The following is a 21430-nucleotide window of genomic DNA, read 5'->3' as shown; positions in this document are numbered from 1 at the left end:
ATTTCTAAAGATTTGAAAAATGCTTAACTTTTTGGTTCTTTTAGCTTCCAGTGGTGGCTTTTAATGTGAACAACTTGCCATTCACTGAACCCATGTTGTCTGTCTGGGCTCAGCTGGTAAACTTGGCCGGAAGTAAAATAGAAAAACACAGAATGAAGTCTCCCAACCAGGGTCTTTCAGGTACAGTTTCCTGTTTATCATACGTTAACCCTTCTCTGGAAAATATTGCTAACATTAAATAGATATTAGGAAGGTACAGAAGTTCTGTGGAAAGTTGTTTTCTACTTGGTCAGCATTGAGTAGGAAGTGATATATGAAGGCACATACCACCACTTACCCCAAAGTGGAGCAAGAGTCATAGGAGAAGCACATGCAAGTACGCAAGGAAGTGCATTGATGCACTGTACAGGGTATCCAGTTTATATCTTGGCTTGAAGAATGGCTGCCATCTATGATGTAAATGTAGTTTGAGGCTGGAGTCTTTGTTGCAAATTGAGTTGTCTGAAAATAGTTGATGCACCTGATATCTACCTAGTTTGCTCTTACCTGTTGCATTTTAAGCAGTGTGTGTGACTTAGTTAGTGCATGTCAAGCTGTGGTGTAAATCTGCATGATAGCATGCCATTCACCGGGGTGTGTGTGTGTGTGTGTCCTGCTAATGTGCGCTAAAAGTTTCCTACTGCACGTTGGCCATACATCAGTGCATGGTTGCGGCGTCTACACAAAATGTTGGTGCCCAATATGCTAGTGCACTGTAGAATAGCACCCCACATTGCCACCACTAACTGTTTGTCTAGACAAACCTTAAGTTCACGAAGTGCATGACAGCTGAGACGCACTGTCTTAGTATCGACATCTGGAATAGGTCCAGTGTGGGTTTCTTATAATGAGGCACTTAAACTTTATATTTTAGTCCTTTCATCTTGTTTGAGCTTACCATTCATAACTGTTGGTACTAAAAATGTATTTTTGTGATGGGATCATCAGATTGTAAAAATAAATGTTTACCTTTGTTACTTTGAATGCTGTTGCTTTCTGGTTAATGGCCATTTTATGTTTTTGATAGGTCAAGTGGATTTGGATCTGCTGAGATGCCAACAGTTAAAATTGTACATATTGAAAGCAGGTCGAGCTCTGCTTTCTCACCAGGATAAATTAAGGCAGATCTTATCTCAACCAGCTGTACAAGAGGCTGGATCGATTCCCACAGGTACAGCTTTTTATCGTAACAAGATGAATTAGTTGTCCTGTCAGCCACAGGCTTTTCAATATTTAACCTCTTGTTGATTATTAGTCTTCAAAATAAAATGTTGTCTTCAATGTCCTCTTGAGTTTAAAATGTAACTAATATGTATGGTTACGGGTTGTGTGATGACTTTATTCGGCAGCTATACCTGATGAGTATGTACCTTGCATGTTATGGTCTGAGGATAGAACTGAGGCTTTTGACTGCAAAGACTCAGAGATGATTACTTTCAAAAACTGTTTCTAAATTTTTACTGGTCCTGAAAGTGTTTTCCTGTTGTTTTTAGATTAGGCAGGTAAAGATTTTGGACACTAAAATGTTGATCACCTAACTTATGATTCTTACATATTTAATATGACTCTTTAATATTTTTGTTATTTGAATACTAAATTTGTAAACACCTCTCTATGCTGCCCCAAAATGTAAATAAAACACATTTGTACCTCTTGTTATGGCTTCTTCTGTCATTTTCAAGGTGGTGATTGATGTCTTAAGCAGTTTCTCTTTCTACTTGAAGAGGAGCTACAAATGGTGGATTGAAATTAAGTGGAGAAAATAGTGATCTTGGGGGATGGTGGAGAAAAGGAAGTCTAATGTCTATTGCGTTTTAATTCATTCGGCTTCTCTTAAACATGTGGATGAGAACTGCTCAAGTCATCACCAGATGCCCCTTCTTAATTCACTGGGATATGGAACACAATGGAGAGGTATTACTCTAAAATTTTAAACTTACATATACAGTTGAACCTCAGAGTTATGAACACCAGAGTTACAAACTGACAGGTTAATCATATATTTCGTTTGGAACCGGAAGTACACAATTAGGCAGCAGCAGTAACAACAACAACAACAACAACAAAAGCAAGTACAGTACAGTACTGTGTTAAATGTAAACTACTAAAAATAAGGGGGGGAGGTTTGTTCTTTTTTAAAAGAGATTTGACAAGGTAAGAACTTGTTTCTGTGCTTGTTTCATTCAAACTAAGGTGGTTAAAAGCAGCATTTTTCTTCTGCATAGTAAAATTTCAAAGCGATATTAAGTCAATGTTCAGTTGTAAACTTTTGAAAGAACAACCATAATGTTTTGTTCAGAGTTACGAACGTTTCAGAGTTATGAACAATCTCCATTCCCGAGGCGTTTGTAACTGAGGTTCTGTATTTTGTGCAACTAAGGTTTTACAAACGTTAACATTCAGTAACAAATAAGAAATGAATATGTATCAATAAGTTAGGTAACCAGCTTTATCACATAATTCTAATTATCATCTTGCTTTCATTTTGCTTAAATGATTTTTTTAGCAACTGATTATTCAGTGGTTGCAAAAAACTGAAGATTAATACTTTGCCTCCTGAAAGCAGGGTTTTAAAGTTTTCTCTGATTTTATAAAGTAATGATTGCTGATTCTGTGGCTCTTGTGCTAGCATCTGCTAAAATCATGTTGAAACTCAGCTGAATGTTAGAAAAGGCAAGATGATCAGATCGGTGTCGTTTTAAAATTGGATATTCTCTAACTTGTCAGAGCTAGAAACAAGTGCTATATTAGTAGTATGGGGAAAATGGAATGCTGGGACTTCTCTATCATATTTAATATTTCTTTCTAGTCTTTTCTGGTTTGTGTCTCAGCTATTACTGGTCTTGGGACCCAAATGTTGAGTCAGTATATATTTCTTTCCTTGCTTCAACTACTGGAGTGACGGGAAAACATCCTTCAAAAGTACAGAATCCAAACCTAGTCAGTCAAAATGAAGTGTACTCATTTGGAGGAGTCGTGATCTCTGGGGTCATAGAATATTCTTTTAATGACTCCCTCTTGTTAGGGAGAGAGAGGGCTCCATCTAGAGCCTATCAAACATGCTGTCATCATCAGTTAGAGGGGGAGAACTCAAGAACTGTACCAAGTGTTCTCCAAGAGCGTAGTATGCTTCCTTTTGTAATAATGTCAGGTCTGGTAAGATAAGAATTCAAGCTTAATAGTGCATGCCCACTATGCCAAGTGGCTTCTGCCAGACTAGCTCTAGATATGGTAGTAAAACTAGTGTTTGACTAGAAGTTTAGGTCTTTTGAGGCTTGTGTTCAGAAAATTTGCTGTACTGCACATGCTCCCTTCTAAATTTGAGATGGAATGTGGTGGACATCATTCCTTTGTATGTTTGATCCACAAGACACTTTAACACAGCATAATTTACCTTATATTAATTGTAATTTTATTGACTAAAACTCATTTATTTCAGAGGATGGAGCAGTTGCGTCCCCTGACCTAGGAGACATGTCTCCTGAAGGACCTCAACCTCCCATGATCCTCTTACAGCAGCTTCTGACAGCTGCTACCCAGCCATCACCTGTGAAAGCAATATTTGACAAACAAGAGCTTGAGGTACAATCAGTGTTCTTTCCTCATTTAAAACTTTCTACTGAGCACTCAAATTCAAATTCCCATTGATGACTATTACTTCTCATTTTTCAAAGATTCTGTAAATGAAGCTGAACATTTACTGATGTACAGTACATATAGATTGCTAGTTCTACCTAGACTTCAGTGTGTGTTTACTTGTCTTTGTTTAGGCTGCTGCTTTGGCAGTGTGCCAGTATCTAGCTGTGGAGTCCACACATCCTTCCACTCCACTGTTCGAAGACTGTAGCTCCAGTGAGGCCACAACACCTGTTACAGTGCAGCATATCCGACCTGCAAAAGTGAAGAAGCGCAAACAATCTCCCATTCCACCCCTCCCTATTGTAGTTCAGCTTATGGAAATGGGATTTCCTAGGAAAAATATTGAATTTGCACTGAAGTCGCTCTCAGGAACCTCCGGAAGTGCTTCTGGATTACCAGGTATTTTACATAGTTACCATTAATAATGTTATGGGGAAGAAGGGAAATTAACAGACTAGAATGCTACTAGTACGGAGAATTTAAACCTCTGTATGACATACCAAAGGAAGCCCATATTAATTTGGTTGGCTTATTGTTTTCTCCGCTAGGAGTGGAAGCCTTGGTTGGTTGGCTGTTGGATCACCCTGATGTCCAGATTACTGATCTCTCAGATGCTGATACTGTATCTGATGAATATTCAGATGAGGAGATGGTAGAAGATGTGGAAGAAGCTGAGGCTGCTTGTCCTGTCGTAAGTATTTAGTCATTCTAAAATAGATTAAAAATAAAAAATTAATGGATTAAAAAACATGATACATAGATTGCAAGATGTGTAATTATATCCTTCACTTACAAATTACAAAGGGTGTCATGCTACCCCCATCAAATCTGTTCATCGACAGTTTTAAGTTTTGAAAGACCTGCATCTATAGCATTTCACTTAGCTTTTTTCTTCAATACTGAACTGGAGACCATAATTACTGGTCAGATGTTTCTCATAGGAGACTATATCTGTGAATTTTTACAATAGACAACACACGTTGCTTGTGCATTAACAAGCATTTCAGTGCCACTAGTGTTTTGGATAATTCAGGCTTCAGGAATGATTTCAAAAATTCTGTTTAGCCTTTTTTGGAAACTACATCAACCTTGACTGAGTTTGAAGTTTAGACATTTTTAAAGTGTCTCTCCTTCTCCTACCCCAGTGATTTGAAAAATAAAAGTATGATATTTTGGCTAATCAAAGCATGACTTGAATGGCACTGAAAGCCACAAGTGAAATCACTTAATTTTTTTGTTTATAAAAACTATGACTTTCAAAGGCAAAGACAATAAAGTGGCCTATCAAACTAACAATGTCACCCGTAGCAGTTCTGAATATGAATTGCACTATTTTTCTATACACTTTCAGGAAACCTAAATCTGTGTATCAGAGGTTATATCAGTAAATAGCAGTCGAGGAATATCTGCAGTATTCTTGGTTTCCTCAGATTCCTATGTCTAAGATGTACTGGCATGTGATTGATTTCATAATCACAATAGGAAAGGATGCATACTATTTGGGAAGAAGAAAAGCCCTGAATTTAGTGGTAAATTATCCAAATTGATAACCTGAGCAAGTTTATAGTTCTAGATTATCAAGATTTAGTAGGTGGCTTAAATTTAAAAGCTTTGTTTGCTCCTGCTTCTCCCCCTCCGCCCCCCTTTTTTTTTTTCCTTTTTGCATAGTTTTTGTAATAGTAACTCCTTTTGGCTTGCTTCAGGAGTCCTGGAAACTTGCTGTTACTCAGCTTGCCCAGTTATTCTGGGTACTAAGCCATAGTCTCAAGTGTAGCAGACCGTAAATGCTAGCCCTTTAGTGAGTTGAATCACAGAGTTATCCTGTTTCTTTGTTCTTTATCTTCACTGTCCCTGCTAATGTGCTTATTTCTCTCCAATGAAAGCAACTACGCACTTCTAAAATGTCCATGTTTGTTGTATGTGTTCTTTTACAGTCTAGTGGTGCTGTTGTTACAGAAAGCCAGACTTATAAGAAACGAGCTGATTTCTTAAGTAATGATGATTATGCCGTGTATGTGCGCGAGAACATTCAGGTAAGCGTGGTGGTGAAAGCTGTGTGGAATGTAACTTTTCTCTAAGAGCTCCTTTAACTGCAGGCTTTATGGGATTTTATGATCCTGTTTTATCTAGGTGGGGATGATGGTTAGATGCTGCAGGACCTATGAGGAAGTTTGTGAAGGAGATGTAGGTAAAGTTATTAAATTGGATCGAGATGGACTACATGACCTCAATGTGCAATGTGATTGGCAACAAAAGGGTGGCACTTACTGGGTCAGATATATCCACGTTGAGCTTATAGGTGAGTTGAATATTCATTAACTGCTGTTTAGTACAGCGGTGCCCAGACTTTTCCTGTTGTGCCTCCCCTTACCAGCAATGGAATCTGTCCGTGCCCTCACTCCATTACTTCACAGTTGGCTCAGCAAAGTAGTTTGGGTTAAGGGAGGAGCAGAACTGGATATGGGGAATGGAGGCAGAGCAGGGGGTGGCATGGAGCTGGGGCTGGGGCTGGAGTGCAGCAGGGGCTGGAGCTGGGTTTTGTCTGGGGCTGGAGTGGAGCTGTGGCTGGGGGTGGAGCTGGGCTGGCGGTGGAATGGAACTGCAGCTGGGGTCTGAGCTGGTCAGACAGCAGAGCAGGGCTGGGTGGCACTCTTTCCCCACGCCCAGTTGGGGCTGGTCTGGGCCCTTCAGTATTTCAACTCCCCCTTCTCCCCCCCCCCCAACATTTGGAGGGTGAGTCCCACTGGTCTAGTAACTATCTGTACAGTATGCCAAAGGAGAATGCAAGCTTAAAAAATAACGTGCTTATTTTTTAAACTTTTGTAGGATTCCCACCACAGAGTTCTCCTTCTCACATTAAGATTGGTGACAAAGTGCATGTGAAAACCTCAATTACTACACCCAAATACAAATGGGGATCTGTTACTCACAGGAGCGTGGGGGTTGTAAAAGGTAATGTAGACTTCCAAAAATGAAAAAAAAAATCACACATTTTAAACTATATGGATGATACTCTTGCTTTATAAAGTGAAAGGAAGAGAAACTTTTGGCACAGCAGCCGCTGTGGAAGACTATAACGATTAAAGAGACTATAAAGACTTTTTGTTGTTGTTGCCCAGTGTGAGCTGGAAACACAAATGCTCTTCTGTCCCCTTTTTGTTAATACTTTGATCTGCGTTCTCAAAGGTACTTTTACACATTAGAACTGGTGTGTGGGGGTGTATCACACCCAGTTCCAGTAGAGCTTCCCCAGCTGTGGACACTCACTAGGTTGTTGTGTTTGGAGTCCACTTCGGTAGGACCTGTGCGCTCTTGAAACATGAACAGAGTCAAGGCACTGCCCTTGGCTGGGGTCTCAAGGCAGGCTCTCTGAGTGCAGATCCTTTGTCTAGCACCTCTTCTGAGAAACGAGATCCTGTGGTCCAACTACCTAGCCCTTGGAACTCCTGCTGACTCCTCAGAGCTTTAGAACACACAGCCAGAACTCATGTCATGTGGGTGCTCAGGGTTTACAATTTAACTCTTCATGGGCATGTGACCGTGAAAGCCAACAGACACACACATAGGTAGATTTTGCAGAGGATTCTAAACACCATTACTCTTTACTTAGCCTCATGAGTGATACACAGATCTAGACGAAATAATAAACACAATTATACACATTTTGCTATCTGTTTCTTCATCTACATCAGAGTTCTTTGAGTGATGGCCCCTGTGTATATTCCACACTTGGGATACCCATGTGCCTGAGTCCAGAATTTTTTTGCAACCAGTGTCGGTTGGCTCACACATGCAACATAGCTCTCCTTGTGCTCTAAATCGAGGACATAAAAGGTGGTGCAGGCCAATACATCTCCAGTTCCTTCTTACTGCTTTATGGTTTGAGTCAGAATCTTTGGTGTCTTTGGCTCCCTTTTTTTATACTGCATCATTGCAGTGAGCTATTGTATATAGTTAGTTTTTCGTGGTTTTCATAGTATAGTCTAGCATAGTATAGTTAGCTAGTGCTTTCCCCCATTTTCCTCCCCATCCGGGGACATTTTCTCCTGCGCAATCTTGAATTATATCCAGGGTCCTGGGATTCAAAAACTCTATTTCCTGCCCTCGCTCCTTTTGGGTGAGTGATGAATATCAATATTGCCTGGGTGAGATTCATATTTCTGCCAGTTGCAGCATCCGCTACTCTTTTCCCCGCAAGAATTTATGAGGGTGGGGAATGGCTGGCATCTGATGGGCAATTCCTATGAGAAAGTCCAGTGGGCAACCAGTGTTCTGCTCAGCCTTCTGCAGGTGTCTGGATCAATCATGAAAAATTCACATTGACCACCACGAGACATTGGACTCGAGCACAGCAAGATGTTTCAGGCCCTGAGTGCTTTTATACATCAGGTCACTTTCAGACTCAGAACATCAATCCGAATTTACCTTTCCCTCCTTGGCCACTTGGCCTCATGCACACACATGACACTGTTTGCCAGGCTTAATCTTTGTTGCCTACCAGACAGGTTTCTCTCCATGTATTCCACCAAAGAAGGACAACATAAAAGGCAAAGTTGCAGTTCCGCTCAGAGTATTAGACTCTCGTCTGGTGCAAGAAGGGTTCGGTAGAAGAAGAAAGGGTAGGGATCCATTTCTTCACACTGACTCCGGAGGCAACCATCGTTAGCTACACCTCCCTGTTGGGTTGGCTCACATGAGTGATCATATGGCACAAGGTGTTTGGACCCTGTGGGATTCCATAATGCATATCAATTTACTAGAACTCTGGGTGGTCCATATAACCTGCAATACCTCCCTCCCACTCATCTGATCCCGACATGTCCAAATAATGTCAGACAACATAAAAATGGCATTTTATATAAACAAGCTGGGAGGAACAAGATGTTTCCGTCTGTGTACAGAGACTGTCACCTTGTGAAATGTGTGCATCTACCTTAGCATAACCTTAGCAGCAGCATATTTATCAGAGGTGCAAAACTCCTTAGCAGACATTCTTCTGCAAATCATGAATGGGAGAGTCATAATTTGATGCTCATGTCATGGAAGGGTCTCTGGGGTATATCTTCCCTCTCATTCCATTGATGCCACAAGTTCTACTGAAGATCTGCCAGGACAGAGCTCCAGTCATCATGATTGCACCCAACTGGCCAAGACCTTTCTGGTTTACGGTTCTGCTAAAAGTTTCAGTTCAACCACCCATGAACACCCCGTATTGCCGTACCATCTAACACAGCATAGGGGCAGTTTCAGGCATCCCAATTGAGGCCACTGCAACTGATAGCCTGGTATTTGGATGGGCATCAGAAATAGAGTGCTCATGTTCCAAAACAGTGCAGTCTATTATTAACTAAAGCAGAAAAGACTGTACGAGAAGCTGTTACTCAGCAAAATGGAAGTGTTTCTTCTCTTGAGCTCAGCAATGCAACTTGTTGCTCTGCTAACTTAGAGTACATACTTACCTCTTAAGTCTTAAGATTTCATGATCAGATTTTGATTTCATTTCAGATTTTGAGATCAGTTCTCTGCGTGTGTGTTTAGTGGATTTCCATTCTCCAGTGGATACGACGTTTACTCATTCTGACACAACTAGGTTTCTGAGGGGCATTCTCAGATGCTTTCCACCTTTGAAGTTCGCATCTGACTGGGACCTCAGTTTTGGTCTGTCGTTTCTCACTAAACTTCCCTCTAATCACATACTCTATGACATATCTGTTTGTGAAGGTGGCCTTTCTAATAGCTGTAATGTCAGCCAGTAGAGTCAGTGAGCTGGAAGCACTCATAGCTGACTCACCATATACTACCTTCTATGAAGAGAAGTTCTCATTATGACTCTACTCTAAATTGATTCATAAAGTAGTTTGTTTCATATCAGTCAGGTAATCCACTTAGCAGTATTTTTGCCAAACCCACATGCCTCAGCTGAAGAGAGATGGCTGCATTCTCTGGACGTCCGAAGGACTTTGGCCTTTTATCTACAAAGAACAAAGAATGCTAGGAAAACACCTAAACTATTTGTGTCCATAGTAGAGCGATCAAGGGGTTAAGCTGTACTGATGCAGAGACTTCAGAATGGGTCTCGGGTTGTATTACTCTATTATCAACTAGCTTGTATTCCCCCTCCGGAGGGGTTGAGGTACTCCTGGGGGAATTCTACACCAAAAAATTAAAAATTCTGCATATTTTATTTGTCAAAATAACATAAAATAAAATTTGTCACGCCAGTTTCAATTACTTTGGTAACTTATTTCAAAATACCTGTCAGCAACAATGTCTGTGAACATACAGAGACAAAAAAAATTCTTCCATGAATAGAAAGTTAAGGAAACCCCTATGACAACCCATTTCTCTATTCCTTCCCCCCAGAGCCCAGCAGGGGGGCCAGACATCTAAACCTTTTGCCCCAGAGCCCAGCTGCAGGGCACCCTCTAGGCCAGACACTCGCACCCGTTCTCTACCCCCCAACCATCAGAGCCCAGCTGCGGGGAGCCCCCTAGCCCAGATACTCACACCGCCTCCCTCCCAGATCCCAGCTGCTGCCTCACCCAGCCCAGATGCTCACACTCCCTCCACCTGAGACCCTAGCTGCTTTCCCCCTCAGAGCTCAAGGATCCAGAGGGAGAGAGTGCCTGATGCTAGGTCCCAGGCTTGTACGAAGACTCCTGCATGCCACCTTCAGGGCGTGCTGAGAACTGCGCTTGCCGGGAACTCTGCAGCTCCTCCTCCCCTTCCTCCCAGCAGTGTCTTCTACTTGCGAGCTGGGTTCTGCCGGGTCCAGCAGCCCTTAGTGGCAGCCAGCAATTCTTCAGTCCATTTCTGTGGGGGGAAAAGGAAATTCTGTGCAAAAACATTAATTTCTTTGCAAATTCTGCATGCGCAGTGGCACAGAATTCCCCCAGGAGTAGGTTGAGGGCTCATTCCACTAGAGGGCAAGTTACTCACCTGTAACTGGAGTTTCTTCAAGACGTGTGGTCCCGATCTGTATTCCACTACCAACCCTCCGCTGCAGATTGTTTGAACTGTGGTAAATACGCAAAACTGGAGAGTCATTGGCACACACTGCCCTTTATGCCTTTGGTTGGGAGCACGAGGAGAACTATGACGCGCATGCAGGACAACTGATGCTAATTGCAGAAAATTCTAGATTCGGGCACATGGTGCGCATGTGTACCTACAAATGGAATACAAATAGGGGCCATGCATCTCAAAGAACCTCCAGTTCCAGGTAAAGTAACTTCCATTTCTTTGGGCTTGGGCAGAGCCCTCTGGGGTGTCTGGAGTCCTTCTCCTGCAGCTCATGGCATTTCTTCAGAATCCATGGAGTCTCTCTTCCTCCATACATCGACTAGCTTTCTCTGACCTTGGCTGGTCCTCACAGGTAAACAGCACTTCATTGTTACAGAAGCATGACTTCACTGTTACAGAAGCATGCCCCTGTCTCATTCCCAAAGTTTCCTTTGTTTGAGTCCTTTGAGTTTGTCCCCCTATCAACAACTACTTTCTTTTTTCTGCTGCTTGTGATTTTCCACTCTCCTCCCTGCATTTGGAGTTGGAGGAACTACCTTCTCCCAACTTCGGCCAACCCATTGTTCCTAAGACATTTTCACCTGAATAGGCAACCATTTAAAGTTTAATGACCAACTACTGTCCCTGGTCTAGCAGAGGTGTCCTTCAGCCCCTGTCAGCAATTGGCAGGTTCCATATCCACGTAGGCATATTCCATGGTACAACAATTTCATAACATCAACCAGAATTTATAAGTTGTATGTAGATAGATAGATTCCTCATATTGTCACAGCTGATTCTTGAGTTATTTAGAAACATCTGTACAACTTCCTTAATACTGAATCAGAAATATTTTTTCTCTTTAAGCAGGACTTCTCATTATGGGAAAAGTTGAAAATAGGAGCTAGATCTTCTCTAACTTCTGCCTGTAGAAGTGGATGACAACATGATAGAGAGTCAACAGATAGGAGGGTTGGATTATGTGAAGGGATAAGATATAACTAATGTCATAATAGTGGCTTGACAGAATTTGTTGGTGTTTTTTTAATATAATTTCAATGGCTATCAATGTTTTAAAGAAATTTTTTGATTTTATCTATTTTTAAATTTTTCACAGTTGTGGCAAAGTTTTTTTATAAATTTAAGCATTTTTTTCTATTTTTATCAAGTTTTTAGTTGCGGGAAATTTTGAGGAGGTCAGACAAATATTTAATGAGAATAGATTTTTGAGATTCAAAATGTTAGTTTTATAACCATTAAAACACAAATTGTCAACATCACGTCAAAATATACAAAGTAAATATCCTTAAATCAAACTCTTAAGTTCTCAAGCATTTTTCTTTCTTTGCCTATCAGTATATTTGATTATTGATGGAAATAATTTTTTTTGCTGGTTTGTATGTATACAGTAAAATTGACATTTACTGATTTTTACTGATATAAATTTAATCCTTCCAAGCATAGTCGTGTCGTTTGTCTTTCCTGATATTCTTTGACAGGTTTCAGAGTAGCAGCCGTGTTAGTCTTTTTGATATTCTTTGAGAGGCTCATAAAATTTCTAAACTTTTCAAGTTAATGTGTCCATTAGGAAAAATAGGTAACACAAATATTGTTTCAAATAATGTCGTGAAGGAACAAAGCTAGACCACAGTGTAAATGTTAAATAAGTAAAAGCTGACAAAACATTTAAATTTTTATTTTTGATTGCTGTGACTAGACAGATGATTCCATTGGAATAAAGATGCATTCTGAAATAAATCCTAACCTCCTAGAAGGAATCGCTTATAAAAAGCTATTTTGGCGAGTAGACTGTAGCCATTTCTAATTAATTTTTTAGCTATTTTCACAAAATTATCTGTCTGCATGCTTTGTCACAGCTTTTAGTGCCAATGGAAAAGATGTCATCGTAGACTTCCCTCAGCAATCTCACTGGACTGGTTTACTGTCAGAAATGGAATTGGTCCCCAGCATTCATCCAGGGGTCACGTAAGTTAGTTTTCATTTCTGTCATTTCTTGAGCCACTTGGCATGTAACTTTAGTATCATAACTGAAATTTCTTAGATAAGTATAATAGAAAACTGTGTTCAGTTTTGTCCACGAGCTGAAGGGGCGGTGGAGGGAAGGAAAAAAGAAATGTCTTCATTCATGAATGCTGTTACAATAAATTCTGTGCCATGAGAATCTATGTAACAATATATTATATCTTATAATTTTTTCAGATCGACCATATTAATTGTCTCTTTGTTAAAATCAGGTGTGATGGCTGTCAGATGTTTCCTATCAATGGGCCTAGGTTCAAATGTAGAAACTGTGATGACTTTGACTTTTGTGAAACCTGTTTCAAAACCAGAAAGCATAACACCCGGCATACTTTTGGCAGAATAAATGAACCAGGTATATTTCAAAACTAGAAATGGGTGACATTAATTTAAAATGCATTAAGTACCTCTTGAAATCATGTTTTTAGGCTTAATTTTATTACATTAAGAAGTTTAACATTGTAACTAGCTTACTAGGAAATGAATTGTTTGGTACAAATTAGGACCTTATGTTGCAGTTTTATACTGAATGAATCAGAATGCCCCTTTAAGCTTTTCTGTGGGTAATTCTGCATGATTAATTTTGATAGGATCTTGAGTAAAAACATTTTAAATGGCTCATATTTGTGTGTGTTAAATGATATTTAAAGTAGTGTCAAGTGACAGTTACTCCGTGTTATGTCAGAATTGAGTTTGCAACTAGAGTGGGAATAAAATGAAATAATGACTTCACTGCCAATTCAAACATGTCTATAGCTCCTTCATGCCATCAGATGAAGATAGTGCACCTAGGTTTTTTTGCAGTTCCTCTTCAAAAGGAGCATGCCAGCTTAGCCCTTAATTGCTCTAGAACAAGATTTTGACCTTGAAAATGGGTGGAGGTTATTCCTCTGCATGGTCTGGAGACTATTCAGTGGTCTGAGAAGCAGGGACACCCCTTCCAAGGGACCAATCTGCTGGTAATCCACTAAAATATTTTGCTTCTGAAGCAGGAATAGGCACACAGAGCACTTCTGAGCTTCTCTGTTCCTGATTAATATTACTACTGGGATCTACAATGAGTTCTTTTCTTTTTAGATTTTTTCTTCTCTCCCCTTCTCCCAGATTCAGTCTGATCTCATACTGTTTGACTTTGCCTTTCTCCTTCCTCCCACCTGTTTCTGAAGTGTTGCAGATTCTCAGGTCAGCCAGACCTTAATGTTTAATGACATATGATTTTTCCCTCCTTCACATTTCCAGGCCTAGTGTGAATGTGGAGGTGGCTAAAGCAGATTTTTTGTTGATAATCACTAATGTCCAATGGACGTGAAAGGATGGGTAGCTCATTAAAAGACAAGGCCCCCAGAGGGATCTGACTTCCCTGAACTAGTTCCTTTATGGGGAACCAGTTGAGAGAAGGTGACCTCAGTTCTTCAAAGTACCTCTATGAAGAAGCAGTTGGTTACTATGGTGATGGGAGCTAATACAGAACCATAATATAGAGGGGATCAGCATCTATGTATCCTTTGTGTGGATGGAGATGGTACACTATTCTTCAGAAGGGATAAGTGGAAGCTGCCGCAAAACCACTACCATCTCACAGAGGCCTGAGTGGAGTCTTTAGGTGCTACCTCAGTGCCTATATCATCAATGTCCTCAGGAGCCACCATGCAAGACACAGAGGTTATATAGACCCAGGAACCCAGCCTCTGCAACATCCACCGCCACTTCATACTCTAAGCCCAGAGGTGAAGTTTTTTTTTTTGATGGGACTGTCAAGACCCATGTCCCTTTATTGATGCCTTTTCATTCCTCTGTTCAGATGTTTGGTGGAAGTCTTACCCAATTTGCCAAAAACTGGAAGGCCCTAACCACAGACTAATAAACTAATTAGAGTTTATCCAGGGTTGTAACTCCTGCCGATAAACCCCTTTTCGGTTCCTCTTCAGAGACCACTGTCAGAAGGAGATTTTACAACAGGAGGTGAACTTCCTGCTCCTCATGGGAGACATAAGAAAGATTTCAATTCAACACCATGGGATTCTGTTCCTCCTTAATCCCCAAGAGGAATGGAGGATGGAGATCAATTGTCTATCTACTTCACTTAAACAGGTTTATCCAATAAGTAAAATTCTGCGTGATATCTGTGGTGTCAGTAATTCCCTCGTTAGAGGAGGGCACATGGCTTTTGTGTGTCATCATGAAAGAGACACTTTTTTTCCTATAGATGTCCATCCCAGCCTACTGGACGTTCCTCAGTTTCCTCTTTGACCATGACCAATTCAGAGTTCTCCCCTCCAGTCTGGCCACAGCACCAAGCGTGTTTACAAAAGATTTTCAGTGGTGGCTGCTTGGATGAGAAGAGAAGGATTTAGTCTTTCCATGCCTTGACAACTGTCTTCTCACAGGCGACTCAGAGGTCCACAGAGCAACTGATGTTCTGCTCGGTTTTTTACCTACCCTGAGTGTCTGCCACAGTTATGAAAAATCCACATTGTCCTTCACAAGGTGCATAAACTTCATAGGGGTGACGTTAGACTTGACTACAGCAAGAGCACATCTGCCTCTTGAAAGGTTTCAGGTCATGAGCACTCTTGTACACTAGCTCTCTATTAGACACAGGACTGAATTGGAACTTGTCTTTCCCTTCTTGGCCACATGGCTTCATGCACACATGTGACACATACTTCATCTACAGTGCCTACAAGTCTGGCTTCCCACTGTTTACTCACAAGAGAAGGGCACCATAAAGGACAAGGTAACAATTATGCCCAAGGTATTAAGCTCTCTTCTCTGGTGGACAAAACCGGAGAAGTTTCGGGTAGGGATTCCTTTCCTCACACCAACAACTGAGGCAACCATCATTTACTGGTGCCTACCACTGGGTTGTGGTGTGCACAAGGGCAATCATATGGCACAAGGCATCTGGATTCTGGGAGTCCAGAATGCACATCAGCCTACTAGAACTCAGGGCAGTGTGTGGGGCCTGCAATGCCTTCCTCCCACTTATCCAATCCAAACAAGTTCAGATAATGTTGGACAATATGGCAATAGTGATTAATATAAACAAGCAAGAAAGAACAAGATCTCTCTATGTGTGCATAGAGGCAGTCATCCTCTGGAATTGGTGGATCAAACATCGCATAATCATATCAGCTGCATACTTAACCAGGGATACAAAATCTACCTGAGCAGACATTTTTACCCAAGTCACGAATGGGTAATTCACAGTTTGGTTCTCAATGATGTCTTCGCTCAATGGGGAATGCCAGCCTGGGACCTTCTTGCCTCACAGGTGAACAGAAAACTTCCTCAGTACTGATCCTCAGCAGTCCTGGGCAAAGACTCTTTGGGAGGTACCCTCCTGATGTTATGGAAGGGGCGCTTGGGGTGTGCCTCCCTCCAATTCCTTTGGTTGTATGGAAGATCCTCCAAGACAGAGCTAGAGTCATTGTGTGTGTGCTCAACTGGCCAAGACAGTTCTGATTTGTGGATCTATTGAAGCTCTCAGTGTGACCATGCGAGAACATCCCCATGTTGCCAGACGTTCTAACGGTCACACACACCAATCCAGGGCGTCTGCAACTGAGAGCCTGGTATTTGGATGGGCATCGGAGATAGAAGGCTTGTGTTCTAGGAGGGTGCAATTCATCCTTAACCAAAGTAGAAGTGTACAAGAATCTGTTACTCACCTAAATGGAAGCATGTCTGTGCTTGGGCTCATCAAAGCAATTGTCTCTGGACTCCACCGGAATCAATGCTATCTTAGAGTATCTACTTACCCATAAGTCTTTGGATTGTGTGCTCAGTTCCCTGAGAGTTCATTTAGCAGCAGACAGTGCTTTTGATACTCCAGTGGATAACTGTACAATCTTCATGCACTGTACATCAACCAGAATTTTGAAGGGGATTCTCAGATCCTTTCTCCCATTGGTGAAGTTCGCACCTCAGTGGACTGTAGTTGGGTTCACTTTGTGAAAGTTATACATACAAAATACATACAACACCAGAGAAGATCGAAAAAAGTGACTACCACAAAAATGGGCATGAGGACTCATGGATATGTGTAGTGCTTGAAACTATTTTAAATTCATTTTTAAAAGAACTACACTTCAGGTTGTGTCCTGATAATGGAAGTAACATGACCAAACCCTCATGCTTCACTTCCAAATACTTTTTGGGGCTAAATAGTCTATCTGATAACTATGCATTTATTTTGAAGCCTGATTTGAATGTTCGCTCTTGTCATAGTATTTTTTTTTTTTATTAAATGTAATTTTCTTTAACAATACCTGGTTTATAGTATAACTTTCTGAACTAAATAGGTCAGTCTCCAGTATTTTGTGGGCGTTCTGGAAAACAGCTGAAGAGACATCATAGCAGTCAGCGAGGAATGCTACTGGATGACTGGTCACGAATTGTTAAGAATTTGAATGTGTCGTCTTCTGTGAATCAGGCTTCACGTTTGATTGATGGCAGTGAACAATGCTGGCAGTCTTCTGGCTCACAAGGAAAGGCAAGCATGAGCCATACTTCTGAATGCTATGCCAACTCTGGCACACAGTTTAAAAAACAAGGTTGTCGTTCATCTTGTAATGTTTTTTATGCACCACCTGTCATCTCAATGCTACAAATACAGTTCATTTAAAGTTTATATTTAGATGTATGTGTTCCACTCTAAATATACTGATTTTTAAGTTTGCTAAGATTTATTCTTCTCAGTTGTTTGTAATTCTTGTGAATTATAGAAAAAGGAATGGCAATATAGTGGATAAATAACAGTAAGTTAGCTATTTTTTATTTTGTGGTCAAGGGGATTTTCATTGAATGTGTGACCACTTATTTTCTAGCACTGGATTCGTTTAGAGATTTTCCCTGATGTACTTGTTCACAGACTGAAGATGATAGTTGATCCTGCAGACAGCAGCTACATGCCCTCTCTTGTTGTGGTTTCAGGTACATGAAATTTAACTGTATTCAGAAGTGGGGTTTTTTTTAAACACACTTTTTTTTTTTTTAAATGATCAAATATTGATTATTTAACTTGGTAAAGTGTTCAGATAGGAGTGGTATTTCAGTATGTTGGTACTTGGCCTTTAAAATCAGTTTATTTCAATGTTCTACAGGTGGGAATTCTTTAAATAACCTTATAGAGCTAAAGACAATCAACATTAACCCTGCAGACACCACAGTGCCTCTTCTTAATGATTGTATAGAGGTAAGTGAATACTGATTGAGGAGAAGTTCTCAGATGGTCAAAGTGGAAATGTATCTTGCTGTAAGAAGTGTCCATGTGTACCTTTGGTTATTGCATTATTATATTTGATTTTTTCCCCCATATGTTGGTGCTTATAATTAACCACATGGTTGGCTTTTTTGCATGATCACTGTCCATGTGTACAATTACTAGTCTTACGAGTAAACACCAGTGAAATTGTAGGTTTTCAGTTTAAAAGCAAATGTCTCGGAACCAAGCAGACAATACCAGGTTTTTTTCAAAGGTGTGGTTGGAAGTACTCATCTGCTGGGTGGCAGAAGCGGAGTGGCTATTCCTGAACCTAGGGAGACAAATCTGGATTGTGGCCAGGTACTGCAAGAAGAAGGGCAGAAACTTAGTGGTAGATTGGAGGTGAGATCATTCCCAGAAATGAAATAATCTAGTAGCAAACTTCCAGCATGCTGAGAACATCCATATCAATTAAATTGCCACCTAAATAGGGCAGAAAACTAGGACCTTTGATTTATCTTACAGAATCAACTTCTAAAACGGATGGAACTCAGCAATGCAAAAATCTTAAAATCCTCCATGTTCCATGAACTTATAGACCCAAAAGATTGCAATTACATCTTTTTCTTTAGTATCACAGGTATATTGAGATTGCAATAAAGCAGTGCAGAAGCTCTGGAATAGATTGCAAAATACATGGTCTCAGCATACTGGGGCGTATCCGGGCAGAGGATGAAGATTTGGCTGCAGTCCCTTTCCTTGCTTCTGATAATGAGGAAGAGGATGATGATAAAGCAAACACTGGGAGGTAGGGAACTGGAGGAAAAAATAAACTTATTATCTTAACCTTAAACTAGAAGAACGTGAGCACTGGCTGTGCAACTCATACGACTGAATTATTTTATTGTGTACTAGAGAAAGGAAAACACCCAGGCTTTAGTTTCAAGACGTTTTATAATGAAGACATTAGTTTATGTATGCCGTTTGTCTTTTCTGTGTGTATACAGTGATAACAATTTTTTCATAGTTTTTTATTTTGCCGCCTCATGCTGAAAAATGCTTTGATTTGTTAAAAGCAGCTAAAATTCCTCCTTATGAGTAGTGGCTTTAACTGTATAATATGTCCAATATACAGTGTAGAATCCTGAAGTTCTGTGGGTCTCTTGCACTTTTAAAGGACTTTCACTATGCAAATTATTAAAACATTTCTTTTTATAACAGCTATAAAGTAAAAGGTTAACATAGTGGTCTCAGAAAATCACAATTGTGAAGCTACACTGAACTTAATTTCACAGAGGATATTTACATTTCAAAATGTAAAATAGGTGGTTAAAATATAAAACACAAGTCAAGGCCTATCAAATGTCAGAGTATATAGGCTTTGGAACTGACATTCTTCTCTTCTTCTCAATGTACTCAGTCTTGTTAGGAAGAAGATGGCAGGGCTGGAATCAGCAGCTACTATAAGAACCAAAGTTTTTGTTTGGGGGCTGAATGACAAAGATCAGTTGGGAGGACTAAAGGGTTCCAAGGTATCGTCTTTGTTGAAAAAGTGTTTGTGTAAAACAAAAATCTCTGATGAAGTACATAAACCAGACGCTGAATTCAAAGTTTTTAAGTTCATTATCAAACCCCTCCAGGACTAGACATAATGACTTTCCAGGGCTAAAAAATGCATTCTAATGTCTGTCACTGGCAGATTGAGAAATTGGATCTTAAAATTACATTTTCAGTTCCAGTTCAATTTTTAGAGCTGCCTTCTTGAAGTAGGTAGCTTCTTACTTGAAACTCCAGCTTTCAAAGGGTAGAAGATTATGCCTGTAACTCTGAAAGATCATAGTAGTCAATAACTTGCAATTGTGTACCGTAGGAATGATTGTTGCAGAGGTGCTTAGTTTGTAGATCAGTACAAATTATTTCTACACCAGGAAACTTTCAGTTTTACAGTGGTGCTGGTTCAGTGATCCAAAGAAAGAAAATGATTTCCTGACCCTTACTAGTATAATAGATTTTAATGAGAAAAGTTATTTGAGTTGAAGTTTCAAGTAAGTGCATCTTCTCAACCTGGCACTCACGTTCTCCCTTTACATACCTGTTTGGTTTTTTTGGGCCGGGGGAGGGTGGGGGTGGGGTGGGGGGAAGAGTCTGCAGTATGGTTTAGCATGAGAAATGTGTAACCTATTTAATCATTTTAAGATGTTATTACTTTGAAAATTCAGTTGAGTAAAAAGAACACTCCTATTTTAAAATAAGAATAAAAAAATTGGTCTACTTGTTTGTTTGCAGAGTTTCATATAGGATTGTAAAAATCACAAAAGTATTATAGTCTCTGTCCATTCCAAAGCAAGAAGTTAAATAACAAATGCGTTTCCCAGAGTTACTCATATTATAGTTGACACTGATGTCAGTGCACAGATACATTAATTTGTCAATATAGAAATATAATTTGGGGGAGAAATGATTTTTTTCCCAGTTGGATCCTGATTCCAGTTGCCACTGAAGTCAATGTGATTCTTCTGTTTGACTTCGGTGGGCTTTGGATCAAGCCCTAGAGAAGAGCAAAATTAGTAGGAAAATAAATATATAAACATTAAAGGTTCAGAAGCCAGAAACCTTTTAAAAGTAAACAGCATCTCTTTTTTTGGTAAGAATAAGATGCCATAACAAAAACCAAATGCAAACCCTCAAGCTTTCACTATGTTTTATCAATTATCCTTCAAAAATTTTTTTCACTAATTGTAATGGAGAAGTCTTTTTAGTAACACAAGATTTTTGTTAGCTGCATATCAGTAAATAAATATTTATTTTAGCAATAAGGAGATATTCCTAACTTGGAGATATGTTAATGATGAACACTTGAAAAAGTGTCAGCATTTGTTTATATAAAGTCAGCCTGACAAGACTTAATTGTAATGAAGGGGAGTATAGGTTACTTTGTCACTGTTTTTCTGATTGTATCTAATCAATATTGTTATGGAACTTTACTTTGGATTAACTGTAATTTAAAGTGAGCTGTAGCTCACGAAAGCTTATGCTCTAATAAATTGGTTAGTCTCTAAGGTGCCACAAGTACTCCTTTTCTTTTTTAGAGAAAATAAATTCTACCAGTGTGCTCATATATGTTGATTTTTGATGTGCTGATTGACATTTTAACCAATTTGCTTGGGTTTAATTTATTGCGAGTCCGACTAGGGTTTGTTTACTCAAGAAAATTATAGTTAAAAAAAAAAGTGTATATCCTACTGCACCTTTTCCTTTTAGTGGTTACTTATTTATCTCTGTTTTATATAACACACTCATCCCTTGCTTTAAGCACTTGATCTGTTTCAGTTAATTAACTAATTGATTATCTGTGAGGTGTCCAGATAATGGGGTAGTGAGTGTCACTGAAAAGCTAATAAATAAAATTTTATTAACCTCTGGTTAATTAAATTAGATAAATCAGTTTATCATACTAGAACTTTACTACAAAGAACTGGTTGCCTTTTACAAGTAACAGACTTT

The 21430-nt window shown here is 39.8% G+C and overlaps 1 protein-coding gene across 3 annotated transcripts in view; it reads left to right on the top strand.

Moving 5' to 3' along the window:
- The window catches only part of HERC2 (HECT and RLD domain containing E3 ubiquitin protein ligase 2), a 331520-nt gene that overhangs the window by 238726 nt on the left and 71364 nt on the right, over positions 1-21430 (top strand). For all 3 annotated transcript variants that reach the window (XM_073353148.1, XM_073353158.1, XM_073353169.1), the window contains 15 exons: positions 45-180; positions 1067-1210; positions 3479-3621; positions 3810-4077; positions 4227-4369; positions 5613-5711; positions 5809-5977; positions 6505-6630; positions 12558-12666; positions 12936-13075; positions 17025-17215; positions 17550-17655; positions 17826-17917; positions 18559-18734; positions 19347-19458. In XM_073353148.1, coding sequence (XP_073209249.1) covers positions 45-180; positions 1067-1210; positions 3479-3621; positions 3810-4077; positions 4227-4369; positions 5613-5711; positions 5809-5977; positions 6505-6630; positions 12558-12666; positions 12936-13075; positions 17025-17215; positions 17550-17655; positions 17826-17917; positions 18559-18734; positions 19347-19458 — 2154 coding nt within the window. The remainder of the gene's footprint in view (positions 1-44; positions 181-1066; positions 1211-3478; positions 3622-3809; positions 4078-4226; positions 4370-5612; positions 5712-5808; positions 5978-6504; positions 6631-12557; positions 12667-12935; positions 13076-17024; positions 17216-17549; positions 17656-17825; positions 17918-18558; positions 18735-19346; positions 19459-21430) is intronic.

The sequence above is a fragment of the Lepidochelys kempii genome, chromosome 1 (assembly GCF_965140265.1).
Source record: "Lepidochelys kempii isolate rLepKem1 chromosome 1, rLepKem1.hap2, whole genome shotgun sequence".
Classification (NCBI taxonomy): Eukaryota; Metazoa; Chordata; order Testudines; family Cheloniidae; genus Lepidochelys; species Lepidochelys kempii.
Note: the sequence above shows the minus strand (reverse complement) of the source record. Positions and strands in the feature narration are given on the sequence as shown.